Here is a 20,401-nt window from a genome sequence, read left to right as displayed (position 1 = left end):
TTTGGCATTGCTTTTTAGTAATTAGAAGGCCGCTAAATTCCGCTGCGCACAACATGTGTATTATGCCCAGCAGTGAAGGGGTTAATTAGGGAGCTTGTAGGGTTAATTTTAGCTTTAGTGTAGAGCTCAGCCTCCCACCTGACACATCCCACCCCCTGATCCCTCCCAAACAGCTCTCATCCCTCCCCCACCCCACAATTGTCCCCGCCATCTTAAGTACTAACAGAAAATCTGCCAGTACTAAAATAAAAGTTTTTTTGTTTTTTAGTAAATATTTATTCAGCTGTGATGGACCCCCCTTATCCCCCAACCTCCCTGATCCCCCCAAACAGCTCTCTAACCTTCCCCCAGCTACCTATTTGCCGCCATCTTGGGTACTGGCAGCTGTCTGCCAGTACCCAGTTTGCCCTCAAAAACAACATTTTTTTATTTTTTTTTATAAAATATAGCTTTTTCTGTAGTGTAGCTGCCCCCTCAATACATCCTCCCAGATCCTTTGATATTATTTTATTTTTTTTCCCTCCCTCTCACGCTGCAATGCATTGATCATTGGTGTCAGTGCGCGTGCCCCTGCAGGCCTCCCGCACGCTCCCGGCACCCGGCATGCACATTGCTCTTACAGGAACCAGATGCCGGTTAGCGATGGGCCGCCCACCCGCCTCCCTGCTAAGCTCCCACCCACCAACGATCGGCACCATCGCTACCGTTGCAGAGAGGGCCACAGAGTGGCTCTCTCTGCATCGGATGCTGGAAAAAGGGTATTGCAGGATACCTCAATATCGAGGTATCACTGCAATACCCTGAGAACTGCTGGATGCGATCGCAGTCGCTGACAGTTTTTGCACTTTGTACCTGGTACGTCCTTGGTTGTTAAGGGGTTAAAGAAAAAAATTGGGTTTATTATCCCTTTAACTGAGTTTCTTCAAAAGAGCCATATTCAAATGTATTGTTTCTTACCACTTTAAAAATATATTCTCATGGTACATATATGTATATATTCTCTGGTTATTTAGTTTTACCATTGACTTGTAATACCATACTGAGCACTAATCTTAGAGCGGAAATTGATAGTGCACCCTGTGCTATCAATAGTCCTGCACTGGTAATATGGGCCTTAGTATGTAAAAAGATGCCACAACTGTAGAGATACTAAACAAAATTGTTGGGTCTGTTGTCTAATTATTGTTCAGCATAGCTGAATGTGCTGCAAAATGAAAATAGCATAAGAATGCATAAAATAAAATATAGAGAGCAGAACATGAGTTAAAGTGACAGTAAACACATTGCAGTCTTGCAATAAACTAACTTAATGAATACATTACAGTGTTCTGCACAGAAAATTGTGACAGCTGCCAAGAGGGACAGTGTAATATTTTCTAATATTATAGCATTTTCTATATGTATATATATTGGCTAATATTTTAGCCAAGTGGTTCACCTGCTAAAACGGTCTTGGGGAGAACACTGTAATTATCACCTTGTTTTTTTGCAATTGTTTTTCAGTAGAAAAGCACCACCCATCCCTTTTTTCAGGGGCCAATCCAGACTTGTTACTGGATTAAACACATCTGGCCATGGTCATTATGTTAGTACTTATCATGTCTGCTGAGGCCAATAAGGGGCAAATATGTGGCTTGACTTATATGTGAAACCTGTTATGTACACAATCAGTTCTCAAAATTGAAAAAAAAGAAAACTTTTTTTAAACCTAAGTTTTGCTGCTAAGCCTTTTTTTACCTCAGTGCTGAGCAAATTTTGAGCTTTTTTTGCTATCTACATTTAAATGCATACAAAGAGATAAGCGCTCTACCAGGAACAAACAACAGCTCAATAGCTTGTTATATGGCGAGTTACCACCTAGGAGCAGCCTCTTTAAGCCCAGTTGTGCTTTTCAAAGAGGAAAACTTTCCTGAAGTATATCAGCCTGATTCCACCGATTATGGTCAATCCAGCCCAGAAATACCAGGCAATTTTCCACTGAACAAGGAACATGACAACCCCAAACGATCAATTTGACCTTCTGTGGGCCTCATCAGTGAGGTGCAGCCATATTCCTCTAAGCACACTGGGCAAGGAGTCCTCGACTGATTTCCCCCATCACTTTTAGGGAGACCTCCCCAGGGTCATAATACAAATGCATACAAAGAGAGAAGCGCTCTACCAGGAGCAAATAACAGCTCAGTGGCTTATTCTATGGCGAGTTACCACCTAGGAGCAGCCTTTTATAGCCCAGTTGTGCTTTTCACAGAGTTAAACTTTCCTGAAGTACATCAGTCTGATCCCGCCGAATAAGGTAAGTCCAGCCTTGAAATAACAGGAAATTCTCCACTGAACAAGCAACATAACAACCCCAGATGATTGTTTCTGCCTTTTGTGTGCCTTGTTAGTGAGGTGCAGCCATATTTCTCTAAGCGCACTGGGCAAGGAGTCCATGTCTGGTTTCCCCCATCACCCTTAGCGAAACTTCCCCAGGGTCACAATGCAAATCCATACAAAGAGAGAAACGCTCTGCCAGGAATAAACAAGCACACTGTGCAACTTTGATTGAGTCCTAAGCAAAATACCCTTCAATAAATACAAACATGAGCATCTTGTTAGTGAATTTTGGCCACTGACTTTGTAATTCAACATAAACACTGACCACTATAGCAATATATGGCCCAGTTTTATACACTGTGGCTTAAATGGTTTGTTTTATTTCAATTTTAACAGCAGTTTGGTGAACTGCTACTGTGCTGCTTCTGGGCAAGGAGAGCCAAGGACACGATAAGCTGAGCATCTAGTTTCTCTATACTTGACAGCAGCCAGACAGATGACATTTAGGGCATATGCTTACAAGAGAGCTTATCATAAACTGTTCATATTCAGTGTCATTTATGTCTGTTGGCAAGTCACCGTCATTACAGATCTCATCAGTATCATACCCAATGACATATTTTTATTTGCTTAGAGCAATAAATGCATTTTTTCCTTTGCATTTAGAAGAAAAACATATTACAATAAGAAAATATAAATTTGGCTCTTCAACATACAGTAATACATAATGGCAGACCTATTTGTCTGATAGGGCCTTGTAGAACTGATTATCTGCCTGCTTGCTACATTATAAGAAACTATAAAACAAACACTCTTGCAATACCAAGGACATGGCTTTTGTATAATGTTCAAGCAAGGACACAATAGGTTTAACTGAGTTTATTCAAAACAGCCATATTCAAACCAGGAACAGATTATTGTTTCAATAAAAAAAATATTTAAAAAATAAATAAAAATCTCATGGTTACAGGACTCGATTGTAGGGCTCTTAAGAAGCATAAAAAGAGCTGTCCTGTGGGTTTTTATTTATATTTTAATGAATTTATTACAAGAAACCTATTATATTTGTGCATTTGTCAGATGAACATATCACGTCTTATTGGGTCCAGTAAATCCAATTAAAAACGTATTTCATTTTAACAAAAATTGTTTTATTGCTCTGCTGGCAAAGGATGCTTAGCCTTAGTAAAATGTTTAGACCCAGATACTGGTCGTACTATGATGAAGGATTTTCTGTATTTTGTCCATCATTTTTAGTTACATTTTTATTATTTTTATTTTAATTTGTGATTAATCCCTAGAGGAGATTGAACTAACTCTACTCTGGAATACAGTCTGTGTCAGGAAATGTGTGCCCAGTTTATTCTAAGAGTGCTGCAAGGCTTATGAGTTGTTTCTGGAAGCTAAGTGGTTAAACAGCTATATTCAAATTGCAGGTTTTACTTCAAAACCAGATGCATGTCTGCTACAGCCTCTCAGCTCCGTTTTAAGATACTTTTAAATTCACTTATATTTTCAAATGTGCTTCATTCTTTTGGTATCCCTTGTTGAAAAAGAATATGCAAATATCCCACACTAGTGGGGGCTAGGTGCTGATTGGTGCATGCACACATTTGTCTCTTGTGATTGGCTAACTAAATGTGTTCATCTAGCTGCCAGTAGTGCAATGATATTCTTTCAGCAAATGATAACAAGAGAATGAAGCAAATTTGATAATAGAAGTAGATTAGAAAGTTGTTTAAAATGTGATGTTCTATTCAAGTCATGAAAGAAAAAATTGGACTTTCCTTTCCCCTTAAAGGGATAGTAAACCCAAAAATGTTATTTTATGATTTGGATAGAACATACAATTTTAAACAAATTTCCAATTTACTTCTATTATCAAATGTGCTTCATTCTCTTGTTATCCATTGCTGAAGGAACAGCATGGCAGTACTGGCAGGAAGCTGAACACATCTATTTAGCCAATCAGAAGAGACAAATGTGTGCAGGCAGCAATTATCAGCAGCTCCCACTAGTGTATGATATGTGCGTAATCTTTTTCAACAAGGGGTACTAAGAGAACGAAGCACATTTGAAAATTGAAGTGAATTTAAAAGTGTCTTAAAATGACATGCTCTATCTGAATCATGCAAGTTTAAGTTTGACTTTCCTATCCCTTTAATGAGCCAGCACAAGGCCATTTATCCCCCTCTTTGTTAAAGTCTGGAGTTCACAGACTATGTTTTGGTCTCTGGGTATTAGATTGGATAAACTTGTTTCAATACATTTGATTTAAGTGGAGAGTGTAATAATAGTAAATAAGATTTGTAGAAGTTAACTGCAGGCTGTTGTCGTTTGTTCTTTTCTGCACTGTAGGGATGAACTATTCAGACAAAGTCTCTCTAAACTCAGAGAGCAGATTGTGAAAGCAAACACTCAGGTGAGAGAAGCAAATTTCCTATCTGAAGAAATGAGCAAGGGCACAGATTATCAAGTGACTCTGCAAATCCCAGCAATCAACCTTAGCGCCAACCGGAAGGTAAGACCTATCTCACATGGAATCACAATAAATACTTTACTTAGCCCATGCTCATATATAGTATGATAATTCAGGTCTTATATGATCTGTAATCACTTACTGTTATTTTTTGTTGGTCTTTGCCCATTTCATATATTGATACAGGAGATCTTTTAAATGAATGATGTAATATTTATAGCTCCTATAATTTATTTCTAATGTTACTATGAAAATACTTTTTAAATTAACGGTTGTCAGAAAGAAAATATAAAAACATGCAGCAATTTCAAATAGTTTCCTGCTGACATACCTTTGTATAATGTTCTAGATTTACCATTGTATATCCCTTTCACTTAAAGAAACGGGAAACACCTTGAGATTTTAATATAAAAGGTTTAGTAACGCATAGTAAACAGTTTTTTCGTTATTTATTTTGCCTCCTTTTCATAAAATTTAGATCTGAAAATTGTGGCTTTTTAAATCTCAGAACGGAAAAAGCACACATGACATTTATCCAGGCTAACCCTGCTACATATATATCCCTATTTGGTATTTAAAAAAGAACTGCAAAACAATGTACTTTATACTAACATTATGACTGGAGCTCGTCTTGTCAGCTGCAGACTCAAGCCCATATATAATATGCTCGAGAAAGCACAGAGCAAGTGAACTACCATTTTAAGCTGTCACTGGGAATGTAAGCTGTGATATAAAACACTGACCCCTGCTGGATTGCAAAAGTAAATGCAGCTGGTTTTGTTGAAAGTCGAGCTGGTTCTTTTTTTCATTTACACTCTGGTCAAAGGACAGGAATCCCATTTCGACAAACTTGGGACAGTCTGGGATAACATCGCTTAGCCCTTTAAAAATTAGGGACAGACTGATTGTTGTGCATTTTATTGAGTATAGAATGAAATGGCAAAGTTAATAAATTATGTTACATCTGATTTTATTTTAAACAGATTGGGTTGCGCTAGATAAACATAGTTTTATATAAATAGCTGTGAAAATATGTAGATAGATTGATAGGTAGATAGGTAGTCTGCAAATGTCTATTCTGTTTCTGTGTGCTGTATAGGACTTTACCTATATAATATACAGTACACAACAACAGTTTTAAAACACAGCTATTAATGAATACCTAGAAGAGCTTAATATTGAATCAAATAGTAGGTACAATTATGTGTTCTTTCTGAGTGAGGGCATGCTCAACTCCTGTTCATTTTTATACATTTATTTTTTGGCTGCATATTTTGTTGAGTATTTCTTAGATATATCTTTTATTTCAACCACAGAGAGGAGCAATAGTTAGTGAACCAGCTATTCAGGTGCGTAAGAAATGTAAAGGTACACAAGTGTGGTCTATTGAAAAGCTGGAAAACAAACTCATTGACATGAGAGATGCTTACCAGGAATGGAAAGAGAATAATATGGAGGTAAATACATTTATCTTTTACTTTTCTATCAGTGCCTCTTTTTGTTGTACGTTTTACAGATTTACCACTGGAACCTCCATGAGTATATATATATATATATACTGTGAATATAAACATGTGTGTGTATATGTATGTATGTATATATATATATATATATATATATATATATATATATATATATATATATATATATATACAGGTGGCCCTCGGTTTACGCTGGTTCAATTTGCGCCGTTTCAGAATAACAACCTTTTTTTTCAGTCATGGGACTGCTATTGATATTGCAGTGCACTTATTAAAATAGCCAGTAGGTGGAGCTGTCCACTTGTGTTTCTATTAAAGGGATACTAAACCCAATTTTTATCTTTCATGATTCAGATAGGGCATGCGATTTTAAGCACCTTTCTAATTTACTCCTATTATCAATTTTTCTTTGTTCTCATCTATCTTGATTTGAAAAAGCAGTACTGTAAGCTTTAGAGCCAGACCATTTTTTTGTTCAGCACCTGGGTAGCACTTGCTGATTTGTGGCTAAATGTAGCAAACCAATCAGCAAGCTCTACCAAGGTGCTGAACTAAAAATGGGCCGGCTCCTAACCTTTCATTACTGCTTTTTCAAATCAAGATAACATGAGAACAAAGAAAAAATGATAATAGGAGTAAATTAGAAAGTTGCTTAAAATTGCATGCTCTATCTAAATCATGAAAGAAAAAATGTGGGGTTAGTATCCCTTTAAGCAAATTTAACAGCCTGAAATGATCTGTGTACACAGAGCAGACCAGAGCTATCGAGCAAACAAGATTTAGCAGCCACTTGCCTATTATCTTCCTGTCCAGCTGCTTGAGGTGAGGGTGCCTAACTGCCTTTTAAACTGCAGATTGAAATGCATAGAAGAGGTGCAGACCCAATTTTATCTAACATGCTAACAATGCAGAGAACTGTTTGCAGAAAAATGCAAGTAATAAAACGTTTTTGTTCATTAAACTCAGTTTAATGATGATGCAGTCTGTTGTATAATTATTTTATTAGGTGCTGTTAGCAAATGTTTTTGTTCATTAAACTTAGTTTGATTATATTTTCTGTGTTGTGTGATTATTTTATTAGGTTATAATACTGTTTTAGCAAATGTTTTTGTTAATTTAACTTAGTTGAATTATATAGTCTGTGTTGTGTGATTATTTGATACTGTTTATAATGCTGTTTAGCATTTAAAGTCTTCATTTCAAAGCTTTAAAAATAATGTATTAGGTGTTACTTATGACAATTTTGAGAGGGGCCTGGAACCTAACTCCTTTATTTCCCATTGACTTACATTATAAACTGGGTTTTCAATTTACAACGGTTTCAATTTACAACCATTCCTTCTGGAACCTAACCCTGGCGTAAACTGAGGGCTACCTGTGTATATACTGTGTGTGTATATATATATATATATATATATATATATATATATATATATATATATATATATATATAAATCCACAAAGTTTGGTTTGGCACAACTTACAAAAAGTGTTTAATTACATATTTCGGAGTGCAGCCAATGAGATTTGAGCTTGAGTGGGGTGCTTTAACAAATGGAAGAAGGTCAGTGTGCCTTTATATACACTGTAAATAGATACAAATGTACTGTGCATATATATACTGTATATATATATATATATATATATATATGCACACACCAAAAGCAAAGCTCATAGGATCTGTCTGTGTCTTATTTTCAAGAATGTTTTTCCTTTTCTGGGCTTGATTCTCTAAAGCTCTTTATTCTGTCAAGATTATCTAAGAAGTAATATCATTACTGTGAAGTCCCTCAAAGAATTGTTGAAGAACTATTTATCTCACAAGGCAGGGTCCTGAATGTGAAGAAGAGACAGTACAACATAATGCTAAAAAGCCCAACAGCAATGATTTTGCATGCATCGAGTTTTGATTATCTGCCCACTGTCTCGCTGTCGTTCTCCTCTTTAACTCGTGTTTCAACCATCCTTAATTTTATATAATATTTATTCCAACTTTCACTACCGACAGCTATTACATTTTTTATATAATTAAATTATATGAGTTTTGGTGAAATTCCAGTGCAGTACATTTTCATGCCCTTTACACACAAAAATGTATTTTCACACAAATCAATTAAATTAACCACTGTTTTTGATGTTTGGAAAGTATCAAATATTAAATAAATGATTTCAAAGCAAAATTGGTGATAAAAGTAAATTGGAAAGTTGTTTAAAATTACATGCCCTATTTGAAACATGAAAGTTTTTTTTGGACTTGACTGTCCCTTTAAACTATGCAACTTTATACTTTCCAACTAAATACATTTTCTTTGTAATATATTTATGAATTTACATAAGTGCTAATCAATATGTTTTACTTTTTATATAGATAAAGAAGCTTCACTTTAAGAAAGGTGATCCATTTTATGAAGCGCAAGAAAATCATAACCTTATAGGAGTGGCAAATGTATTTTTAGAATGTCTCTTTTATGACGTTAAACTTCAGTACGCAGTTCCTATCATCAGCCAGCAGGGGGAGGTAAGCAATATCATTCACAGTTTATTTTGTTGTTTATTGCCATGTAAAAAAAGAAAATATATATCAGTTACTTAAGTTTTTTTTATTAACAAGAATGAAGTGAAAAACCGTGTTAAAATGTTACTATTTTTGTTTTAAAAAGTTTATATGCAATTTTTATCTGTTTGCCTTTTTTATGCAAAAGGCAGCCTGCTCCCTCTATAGACCATGTGGTATTATTAATCCAAAGCCTTTGTACTACAATTAACAAGTTTCATGTTCCTATTTAGCTCCCTAATTGTTAGGTAAACAGCTGCTGAGTGAGCAAAGAGAAAAACTAAAGTCTAATGCCAAGATTACAATATGTAGTCACACAGTCACACACACATAGGCTCACAGACATAAGTGCATTCTTTTTTCATATGTAGATACTGAATTCAGTAAAAATGTTTTTTTTTCTTTTTTCTTTGTAGAACCCATTTTATTAAAGGGTCATTTTAGTGAAATCATTACCTGCTCTCATTCATTAGAGCATGTAATTTTATCACTACCAATCCTTCAAATCTAAGACATAAGTAAAGTGCAAATCAGGAGCCTCAGAGAACTGCTGATCCTGAGCAGTAACTGCCCATAATCCAATCAACATTGCGAGTAGTTGCGTAGCAGGGTCGTGTGACTTGCCCTACTTATTAGACCAGATGCAGTTTTCACTTGGGAACAGCAGTTCTCCTGAGCTGAACTTTAACTTGGTGTTCAACCACTTTAAGGGGTTAAATACATAGATGTGCAGGGTAGCTAGTGATAAAATTACATGTGCTAACAAATTAGAGCATGTAACTTTTTCACTATAATTGCCCTTTAAGCCTAAGTGAAAAATACCACTGTTTTCCTCTGACTTATAAACTCTTTTTCCACCTATATTGCATTGTGGAATCATTCCCTATTCAACTCACTTATTTTAGATGGAATCAAGTAACTTTAAGGAGTGGCGCTGCTGGTGTTGTGATGCAGCTGTTTCACCTCTCTTTTTCTTACTCTGAGCAATACCTATAAAGGTCACAAAGTATTTCCTTGTAAGCTTCATTTCCTAGACCATGTACCATGTTAGTTGCCCTCCTTTGAATAGCTTCTAGTGTCACACACTGTTTTGAGTGTCTTCTCCAGATCACACTATGGATAATAATTTTTACACCGTGAAAGAGTCTTGGATGGAATTGGGTTGTTCAGTGCTTATATAACAACAATCTGGCCTTTTTTTTTTCAAACTAATATAATTTAATTCTGAAAAAATATTGGGGGAGTTAGTATTCCAGTAATCCCCTTGAGAAAAAGGGGTCGTGTGCAATCTACGGACTCAGTGGAAAATAGGGCTGGTCTTCAATATTTTTCCAGGGCTGCTGTTTATTCCCAGCCTGGTCCTGAAGCTTGTGCCTAAGAAAGTGTTCATATAAAAAGAGTGTTCACATTTTGGTATATTGGAAAGTTGTTTAAAATTGAATAGTTTTCCAATGCTGCGAACCAGAAGAGCTTATGGCCTCTAGTCATCAAGGTCTGTCGGACCTGATCCGACAGTGCGGATCAGGTCCGACAGACCTCGCTGAATACGGCGAGCAATACGCTCGCCGTATTCAGCATTGCACCAGCATTTCACAAGAGCTGCTGGTGCAACGCCGCCCTCTGCAGACTCGCGGCCAATAGGCCGGCAGCAGGGGGGTGTCAATCAACCCGATCGTACTCGATCGGGTTGATTTCCGGCGATGTCTCTCTGCCTGCTCAGAGCAGGAGGACAGGTTATGGAGCAGCGGTCTTTGTGACCGCTGCTTCATAACTGCTGTTTCTGGCGAGCCTGCAGGCTCGCTAGAAACACGAGACATCAAGCTCCATTCAAAGCTTGATATATATGCCCCTATGGTTTAACCCCGCCTAATTTGCCTCAGCGGGGGAGGGGATCAAATTAGAAACTACAAACAATACCAGTTTTGCTAACAAAATGACACTGAAAATGTCCACTCTGCTAAGAAATCTGGATTAGCTCCTCTAATTAAAACAAGTGGTGGGAGGAGCTTGTCAATTGCAGCAAACAAGGTGCTAATGCATTCCAAAAACTGCACAACTTTTAACAATTTTGACGGGTTAAACACTTAGAGAGAGAAAATGATTTGTTAATATATATATATATGTGTGTGTGTGTGTTTTAAAAGATTTATTTTTTTAGCTTGAATGTCACTTTATCATAGTTTGGATCATTATGGTACAATGTAAACAAATATCTTGGTCTGAATTAGCATAGCTTCTGTGTGTTTAGGTTGCAGGACGACTTCATATTGAGGTGATGCGGGTTACTGGCGTTGTGCCAGAGTGTTTAGTGGGGGATGATTCCTCAGAGAACTCCAGCGAAAGTGGTAGCTTTGAAATCATAGACAACAGCGGAGAAATCATCCACAGGGCGAAAAAACTGACATGTAGGGTGAGTACTTCTTGTGGGTAGGTAGGTACACATGATGAGACCTCCCTTAGATTTAGTGATAAAGATGAACAAGTATAAAACACACTGATATTAACTAGTGTTGTTCCTATAAGGTGAGGTACTCTTTAATTTTGTTGTTTTTCTTTGTAGCTGGGGGGGGGGGGGGTCACATAAGGACACTGGAATACAATTGGTTTATTTCTTCTACATCAAGCTGGTGCTAAGATTGCAGAATGCAAAGTGTATGATTACCTCCAGATTTGCTGTAAAATATCCCCTTTCATATATTTCACTCATTTTTGCAGGCTGTTATTTTTTTAAGCTTTTATGACTTGATTATTTTCTACTTTGCAACGTGCTTTGTGCGCTGGACGCTGGTGTAACTGTTAGGCCAGTAATTTAGATGTACAGATAAGAAACCTTTTTATTGGACTAATATTCCAGCATACTATAGACTTCTGTGTCCCTTTATGATCTCACCTTGTTATATGGGTTTCAGAGCTATTTCTTTTTATTTTCATACAAATAAAGTCTATTCCTGTTTAATCCTATTTGTACTTTATCTATGATTCTGAGTTCAGAGCTACTTTTGCTATAGGACTTTATACATGTTTGACTGATTAAACTATGTGAATTGCTCTATTAATGCAGTGATATCATGGGCATAAGGCTTGTTTAAAAGGGTTGACGCTGTTTGCATCACTGTTCAATATTAATAAAATTCATGTTTTGTCTTTCTTTTTTCCCCAGGTAAAAATAAAAGAAGCAACTGGTCTTCCACTGAATCTGTCCAACTTTGTATTCTGCCAGTATACGTTTTGGGATCAGTGTGAGCCCACTGTAGCGCCACCTATGGTTAGTCCAGACATGCCCTCACCTCGAAGCAAGGATGCTCAATTTACTGTTAACTTTGCTCACTCTAAGGTAAGTGTTGTATAAGGTGTACTGTTTGCTCTGTGAACAGCACATTCATTCAGATAGTTCTAGGTCCTGGTTTCTCAACAGCCGGGCCGTGGCCCAGTACCGGGCCGTGATAGCCCTGCTGGTGGGCCCCGACCTGTCATGCCCCCACTGCACACTCTTACCCCACTGCACACCAGGGGCAGACTGAGACCAATCAAGGCCCCAGGAACACTGTCTCACACTGACCAAAATGTATTAAATTTTATGCAAATGAACATGGTAGCCTCTCTGACCTGCCCACAACAGGCCCCTCAACCTCCAGAGCCAGGCCCCCCAACATTAGGGTCCAGAGAAAGGGCACCCAACCTCCAGGGCCAGACCCCACACTCCATGGCCCTCACAGCGGCAGACCCCCGCCAGGGCCCCCACTAAACCCACACTTACTTGCTTAGTTACTGATAGGGCAATTGAAAACTCCAGCATAAGGAATGCACTAGGATCCATGGATATGCCATTTGTGGGCCCCCCTACTTGCTGGTCCCTCGGCCCAGGTCCTATTTGCTTGGCTGATCAGCCCGCCCCTGCTACTCACTTTATATATATATATATATATATATATATATATACATACATATACAACTACCGGGCTCTGGACATGTCTAGCTAAAATTTACCGGGCCTTGAGCTCACTTTGGTTGAGAACCACTGTTCTAGGTGAAAGCTATTTAAAGGGAATTACTCTTAAAGGGACATTAAAGTAATTAAAAAGTAAAATGAATGCATAGTTTATAGCAGAAATTAAGTACGGAAATGTAAAAGGTCAGTTTACAAAATAAATGTCTTAAAAAGCATTTAACTTTGTCTTATTTATTTGAAAAAATCTGTACATTGTGCTAACTACATTTGATGAGCAATGCTCCCTCTAATTGTTTTGAGCACTGTGGGCAAACATTTTTAATTACACAATTTTTTGGCATCTGACTAAAATGTGTGTGCACTTCATTCTTGAGTGCAGTCAAACTTAAAAATGTTGTAAAAGGTAGTAACACACATAAAGAAACTCACACACATACACACTCCTTTTACACGCACACACATGGTCTCACACTCTTTATGCATACACACACTCACCCATATATACACATTCTCCCACACACACTCGCTCACACACACACACTCTCTCTCACATACTCACACACACTCTCATGCACACTAACTTTTTACACACACACATAAACACTCTTACACACAAACACACACTCTCTCACATATTCACTCACACACTCTCATACACACTCACTTTTACACACACACACTCTCTCTCTTTCACACTCTTACATACAAACACACAAGCACACCCTAGAGTTAACAGTGCTGATTAGTAGATTTATCTTATCTTCCTTGATTGTAGCCAATTAGAACTAGCTGTAAATGCGTTTGTTCACTGCTCTAAGCAATCATTGTGTGGAATGTAGCAATCTGTAGCATTTAAGGTTACAGGATTTCCTTTTCACAGCTCTAGGCAGCATAGGACAAACACCATTTAAAAAAATTAGGCACATTTTTTTTAAATCAAGCAATACAGTTAATCAGTGTATAGTATACTGCAATGTCATTTCATCTGCATTATTAATTAATTAAATAATTAATGGGGAATTAAATGTTAATGTGATGGTAAACTCTTCCCTTTTTAAACTCAGATCCAGAATTTTAGTGATATTTTAGATGGAATTTAATTTATCAGTTGTATTGAAAATGAAGTATAACTTAATTTGTTAATATAGATATGAAATTCAAATTCCCCACGCTCCACCGACCACTACAAAAGTCAATTTTTCTGTGAGCTAATGGTTTGTTGTCCAATCAGCGCTCTAGCTACAACAAAAGTGCCATATGGGGAGAGCACTGATTGGAGAACAATTTAAACCATTAGCTCACATTCCGGATCTGAGTTTAAAAAGGGCAGAGTTTACCATCACTTTAAAGGGACATAAAACAAGTTGTGATAGAGACAAAATAATATAATATGTACTTTAATTACTTTACCTGCAAATTTATACTGCAGTGCCTCGCCATTAACCCTTTCTTTTTAGTTTACTGAATTGTAAAGCTCTAACTCCTTCCACACAATTCCTTTAATGGCTGTATCTATGTGTATTGTTCTTTTGGTAAAATGCAAAAGTGAATAGGGATTATCTGCTGGAGCATGCATAGAAGCTGTGAACTCAGTTGAAATATAATGCCTGTGTCTAAACACTGATAAGAGGGGTGGAGTTAGCTGCTTCAGGCAGTTCATATGTAATTCATTTTGCTTATGTTTTAAAATTATTTTAAATACTTGCCATCAATTTTTAAACATTTTTTTTATGCAAACTATTTTAAATTAATTAGCCCTTTTAGGATATGCACAGATCTCAACCTGTATTATGGCACTTTTAAAGGACATGAAACCCAAAGAGCATACAATTATAAACAACTTTCTAATTTACTTCTATTATCTAATTTGCTTCATTCTCTTGATATTCTTTGCTGAAAAGCATATCTAGATATGCTTAGTGGCTGCTGATTGGTAGCTGTACATAGATGCCTCCTGTGATTGGTTCACAGTGTGCATTGCTATTAAAGTATATCTAAAGAATGAAGCAAATTAGGTAATAGAAGTAAATTGGAATGTTGTTTAAAATTGTATTCTCTACCTTAATCATGAAAAAAAATGTTTGGGTATAGTGTCCCTTTAAGTTTGACATCCTTTTAGCTTAGAGTTGAAGTCTGTGTTAGAAACAAATGTGTGGGGAAGCCAAATCTTCTCTTCTAAAAATTACAGATCAGAGAAATCTTATGCTTTAATTTTTTTTTTTATGCAATTCAGTTAATTCATTTTTGATGACTATTAGCTTTGGACTTTGTGTCTGCAAAAAATGGTTATGATTGTTGGATTTCTTCATCTCCCTCATTATTATTGTGTTGTTTTAGTTAATATCCAAATGCTTGTTTTAAACAGCATACATTTCATATATTTTAGGATTATGTGGTACATATCACAGAGGAATTTTTGGAGTTTATTTCTGAAGGAGCTCTGGCTATTGAAGTCTGGGGTCATAGATGTGCTGGAAATGGTAGATCTTTGTGGGAGATTGATTCTCTTCATGCTAAATCTAGAACTTTACAAGACAGGTTTGTTTTGCTTTCCTAGAGATATATATTTTAATACTGTGTTTGTGTGTTCAAGCATTACGAAAGGAAGTGCCTGTTTATTTATATTTATTTTTTTATATATATATAAAAAAATATAGGTGTATATATATGTGTATCACTGGATTTATAAAACATGACAAAATGTATTTACATACGGTACAAATGATGATGTTTCGGGGTCCACAAACTTTCTGAGAAAGGGGTTTGTGAACCCCGAAACATCACCGTATGTAAATAAATGTTGTTTTTTATAAATCCAGTGAGTGCATTTCTGTTTTGTGCTTTATTTTTATATACAGGTATATGTATATATATATATATATATATATATATATATATATATATATATATATATATATATATATTCATATATGTGTGTATATATATATGTGTGTGTGTGTGTGTGTGTGTGTATATATATATATATGTGTGTATATATGTATATATACAGTTGTATGCAAAAGTTTAGGCACCCCTGACAATTTCCATGATTTTCATTTATAAATAATTGGGTGTTTGGATCAGCAATTTCATTTTGTTCTATCAAATAACTGGACACTGTAATAGTTCAGTAGTGAAATGAGGTTTATTGGATTAACAGAAAATGTGCAATATGCATCAAACGTACCTGTAACTACCTAGCACTGAATAATTGGAACACACAATTGGTTTGTTGAGCCCATTAAGCCTTGAACTTCATAGACAGGTGCATCCAATCATGAGAAAAGGTATTTAAGGTGGCCAATTGCAAGTTGTTGTTCTCTTTGACTCTCCTCTGAAGAGTGGCAACATGGGGTCCTCAAAACAACTCTCAAATGACCTGAAAACAAAGATTGTTCAACATTATGGTTTAGGGGAAAGCTACAAAAGGCGAGATTTAAGCTGTCAGTGTCCACTGTGAGGAACATAGTGAGGAAATGGAAGACCACAGGCACAGTTCTTGTTAAGGCCGGAAGTGGCAGGCCAAGTAAAATATCGGAGAGGCAAAGGCAAAGGATGGTGAGAACGGTCAAAAACAGACCACCTCCAAAGACCTACAACATCATCTTGCTGCAGATGGTGTCACTGTGCATCCTTCAACAATTCAGCACACTTTGCACAAGGAGAAGCTGTATGGGAGAGTGATGCGGAAGAAGCCTTTTCTGCACACACGCCACAAACAGAGTCGCTTGAGGTATGCAAACGCACGTTTGGATAAGCCAGCTTCATTTTGGAAGAAGATGCTGTGGACTAATGAAACAAAGATTGAGTTATTTGGTCATAACAAGGGGCGTTATGCATGGCGGCAAAAGAACACAGCGTTCCAAGACAAACACTTGCTAGCCACAGTAAAATTTGGTGGATGTTCAATCATGCTGTGGGGCTGTGTGGCCAGTGCTGGTACTGGGAATCTTGTTAAAGTTGAGGGTTGCATGGATTCCACTCAATATCAGCAGATACTTGAGAATATTGTTGAGGAATCAGTCACAAAGTTGAAGTTACGCCAAGGCTGGATATTTTAACAAGACAATGACCCAAAACACTGCTCAAAATCTATCTGGCATTTATGCAGAGGCGCAAGTACAATGTTCTGGAATGGCCATCCCAGTCCCTAGACCTAAATATCATTGAAAATCTTTGGGGTGATTTGAAGCGGGCTGTCCATGCTCGGCAACCATCAAACCTAATTGAGCTGGAGATGTTTTGCAAGGAGGAATGGTCCGAAATACCTTCATCCAGAATCCAGACACTCATTACAGGCTATAGGAAGCGTCTAGAGGCTGTTATTTCTGCTAAAGGAGGCTCTACTAAATATTAATGCAATATTTCTGTTGGGGTGCCCAAATTTATGCACCTGACTAATTTCGTTTTGATGCATATTGCACATTTTCTGTTAATCCAATAAACCTCATTTCACTACTGAAATATTATTGTGTCCTTCAGTTATTTGATAGATCAAAATGAAATTGCTGATCCAAACACCCAATTATTTATAAATGAAAATCATGGAAATTGTCAGGGGTGCCTAAACTTTTGCATACGATTGTATATATATTCATTTGAGTTATGATGGAGATAAAAGCATGATATTAAAGGCACATTAAACCCCAAAGTATACATTTGTTATCCACTTTCAAATTTACTTATTTTATCATTTTGCTTCATTCAACTGATATCCTTTCTTGAAGTGGACTGCTAGGAGCAAGCTGAACATATCACTTTGCCATTTGCAAGACAAGAGGCATATATGTGCAGCCACCTATCTGCCGCTAGTTTCCAGCTCCTGAGCATACCTAGGTATATGTTTCTACAAATAATACCAAGGGAACAAAGCAAATTAGATTTTAAAAAAAATGTAATGTTGTTTAAAACTGTATGCTCTATCTGAATCACAAAAAGAAAAAAATTGGATTTCATGTCCCTTTAAAAGCCTACATTTTATAAAAGTAAAAGCCATATAATTATTGTATCTAAAATAGCAAATCTAGACAAGTATCCCGCTTGCTTATTCCTAGAAGTACTCTATATACATTGAACTGTCCCCTTATTTCAGTTCTTTTGACAGACATCCATTTTAGCCAATCAGAGCTGGCTCACTGGAACTCCACGTGCGTGAGCACAATGTTATCTATATGACACACATGAACTAACATCCTCTAGTGGGGGAAAACTGTCAAAATGCCCTGAGAGAAGAGGCGGCATTCAAGGGCTTAGAAATTAGCATATGAACCTCCTAGGTTTAGCTTTCAACTAAGAATACCAACTAAACAAAGCAAAATTGGTGATAAAAGTAAATTGGAAAATTGTTTAAAATTACATTCTCTATCTGAATCATGAAAGTTTATTTTGGACTAGACTATCCCTTTAAGGAAATCCAGTAAGTGTGGTATGTTTCTTCTTGATATATATGTGTGTGTGTTTGTGTTCATGATAGCTGATTTCTTATTAATTATATTGGTGCCATTTTAAATAGTTAATTTTTCTGTATATGGATAATCTAAAATGATCTTGTAGATTTCTTCCTTTTTTTAACGTTATTTTCCAGGTGGAATGAAGTAACTCGTCGAATAGAAATGTGGATTTCCATACATGAGCTGAATGAGAACGGGGAATACATGTCAGTAGAGTTACATCAGGCAAAGGATGTGAACACTGGGGGTGTATTCCAGCTGAGGCAGGTAAAGTTGTATAGCTCCTTAGATATGTTGTGTTTCCAGGGTATTATTATTTTTAATACATTTTCTACATTCTTATTATATTTTTTTAACTTTGGTTAGGGTCATTCTCGACGAATCCAAGTGACTGTGAAGCCAGTGCAAAATTCTGGCACCTTGCCACTCATGGTTGAAGCTATCCTTTCAGTATCAATTGGCTGCATCACCCCCAGGTCAACTAAACTGCAGAGAGGCTTGGACAGTTACCAGGTAAAAAACATATACAGCAATGTGCTAGCAAAATATGACCAATGTGTACAGTTTATTGGTGTTAAAGGGACATGAAAATATAATACATGGTCTCATTTGTAAGAGCATGTAATTTTATTACTATCGACCCTGAAAATCAATGTGTTTAACCGCCACAAATGGGTTAAACACATAGGTAAAGTACAACTTGGGAGCTGCAGAGATCTGTTGTGAGCAGGAACTGCTGCTGAATCAATCAGCAGTGCTAGTTGCATGAACCAGATGTATAACTAACACTGCTGATAGACTCAGTTGCAGTTTCCACTTGGGACCAGTTGCATAAAAAAGGGCATTCAAAATAAATGTTTGATAAGGATTATGGTTATCAAAAGGTGCTTTGTTTTGCCAGTCTATGGACACACCCCTTAAAACACTTATTGAGCATTGGGTGTCTTATCTCCCTTTCTGTGGCCAATAAGGGAGAGCTATAAATGAGATCCTGCACTGATCCATCAATCACTGTGTAGACTTGTAGAAGTCAGGTTCTCAATCATTCAGTACCCCCTACTGCCCTTCGGGGACAGCAGAAAAACAATTGCTGGAAATGTAAACAAAATAAATAATAATACAAGTTTTATAACTAAACATTTATGGTGAGGGACTTTTTTTAGTTTATTGTCTTTTTAATAAAGTTGCCAAATTGACAACCTATATGGTTTGAAATCTGTTTTTAAATCATTGCTGTATATCTTATCCTTGTAGGGGTTATGATAATATGAAATGTATACTACACATCTCTGTACAGAATGGAGATGCACATAAGTCAAATATTTGTATTGTGTGCCATAACATGAGTATCTTTTTATATACCTCATTTATAAACAGATATTGCTGTGAACATAAATCAAAATAGGTTTGTAGGTGAATAAAAACTCTAAAGTCTACAAATGTCATTGTTTATTGGGCAAATAGAATTGTTAACAACTCTGTTACTAACACAAATGGGATTTATACACTAAACATCTCTGTACACATTTTATTACTTGAAATATTAAAACAGAGCTGTTTGCTGTTAATGTTATGACAATCAATGTTTTACAATAACATTCTGTGTTCCCTCTGGTTTGGTTTTACTGTCCTTTGCTGTATTACCATGTAAAGAAAGTCATGCATGTCCTGTTTACAAAAGTTTATTTTTTCCTACCAGAAAGAGGATGATGATGATTGGGAGGATATGGATAGTTACCAGGTATTACTGCTGCTGCTACTGTCAATCCTGTGGCATGGGACACAGTTCTGCTGTATACTAGAAAGAGAGGGAGGAAATCTTTTGCAGCTTTTAAAAGGAATATGGGAATACAGGGAAAAAGCTTATGGAAAGGGGAGCAAACACACTTAACCAAGCCATTACACCATTATGCTCACAAAATGGTACCTCCTGTCATAATGTATTCATTTCACCTGGCATTAAGGCCTTGTGGTGTGAAGTCATCACAGTGTTGAGATATTGCAATACCTTGTTTAGGAGGTATGGCTATTAAAAGGAATGGGCTGTGTAAATCATTAGCATTAAATACATACACATTTATATTGTCACAGACGGTTTTATGGAATTGCAGATGCCATTTAACTTGCAATCTTATGTAATGTCTGGATTGTATGTTTATTAGTAATCATGCA

At 36.6% G+C, this 20,401-nt stretch overlaps 1 protein-coding gene across 6 annotated transcripts in view; it reads left to right on the top strand.

The window, feature by feature from the left end:
* Positions 1 to 20,401, top strand: part of KIF13A (kinesin family member 13A) — a 390,994-nt gene that overhangs the window by 316,070 nt on the left and 54,523 nt on the right. For 4 of the 6 annotated variants that reach the window (XR_008402581.1, XM_053714782.1, XM_053714780.1 and 1 more), the window contains 9 exons: positions 4,675 to 4,837; positions 6,112 to 6,252; positions 8,645 to 8,794; positions 11,079 to 11,240; positions 11,991 to 12,164; positions 15,166 to 15,317; positions 18,364 to 18,496; positions 18,596 to 18,742; positions 19,929 to 19,970. Coding sequence is in view for 5 of the 6 variants with exons in the window: in XM_053714782.1 (XP_053570757.1) it covers positions 4,675 to 4,837; positions 6,112 to 6,252; positions 8,645 to 8,794; positions 11,079 to 11,240; positions 11,991 to 12,164; positions 15,166 to 15,317; positions 18,364 to 18,496; positions 18,596 to 18,742; positions 19,929 to 19,970 (1,264 nt within the window). In the remaining variant the exon portion in view is untranslated. The remainder of the gene's footprint in view (positions 1 to 4,674; positions 4,838 to 6,111; positions 6,253 to 8,644; positions 8,795 to 11,078; positions 11,241 to 11,990; positions 12,165 to 15,165; positions 15,318 to 18,363; positions 18,497 to 18,595; positions 18,743 to 19,928; positions 19,971 to 20,401) is intronic. The other 2 variants (XM_053714779.1, XM_053714781.1) reach the window with 1 other exon arrangement.

Source organism: Bombina bombina, chromosome 5 (genome assembly GCF_027579735.1).
Source record: "Bombina bombina isolate aBomBom1 chromosome 5, aBomBom1.pri, whole genome shotgun sequence".
Taxonomy (NCBI): Eukaryota; Metazoa; Chordata; class Amphibia; order Anura; family Bombinatoridae; genus Bombina; species Bombina bombina.
Note: the sequence above shows the minus strand (reverse complement) of the source record. Positions and strands in the feature narration are given on the sequence as shown.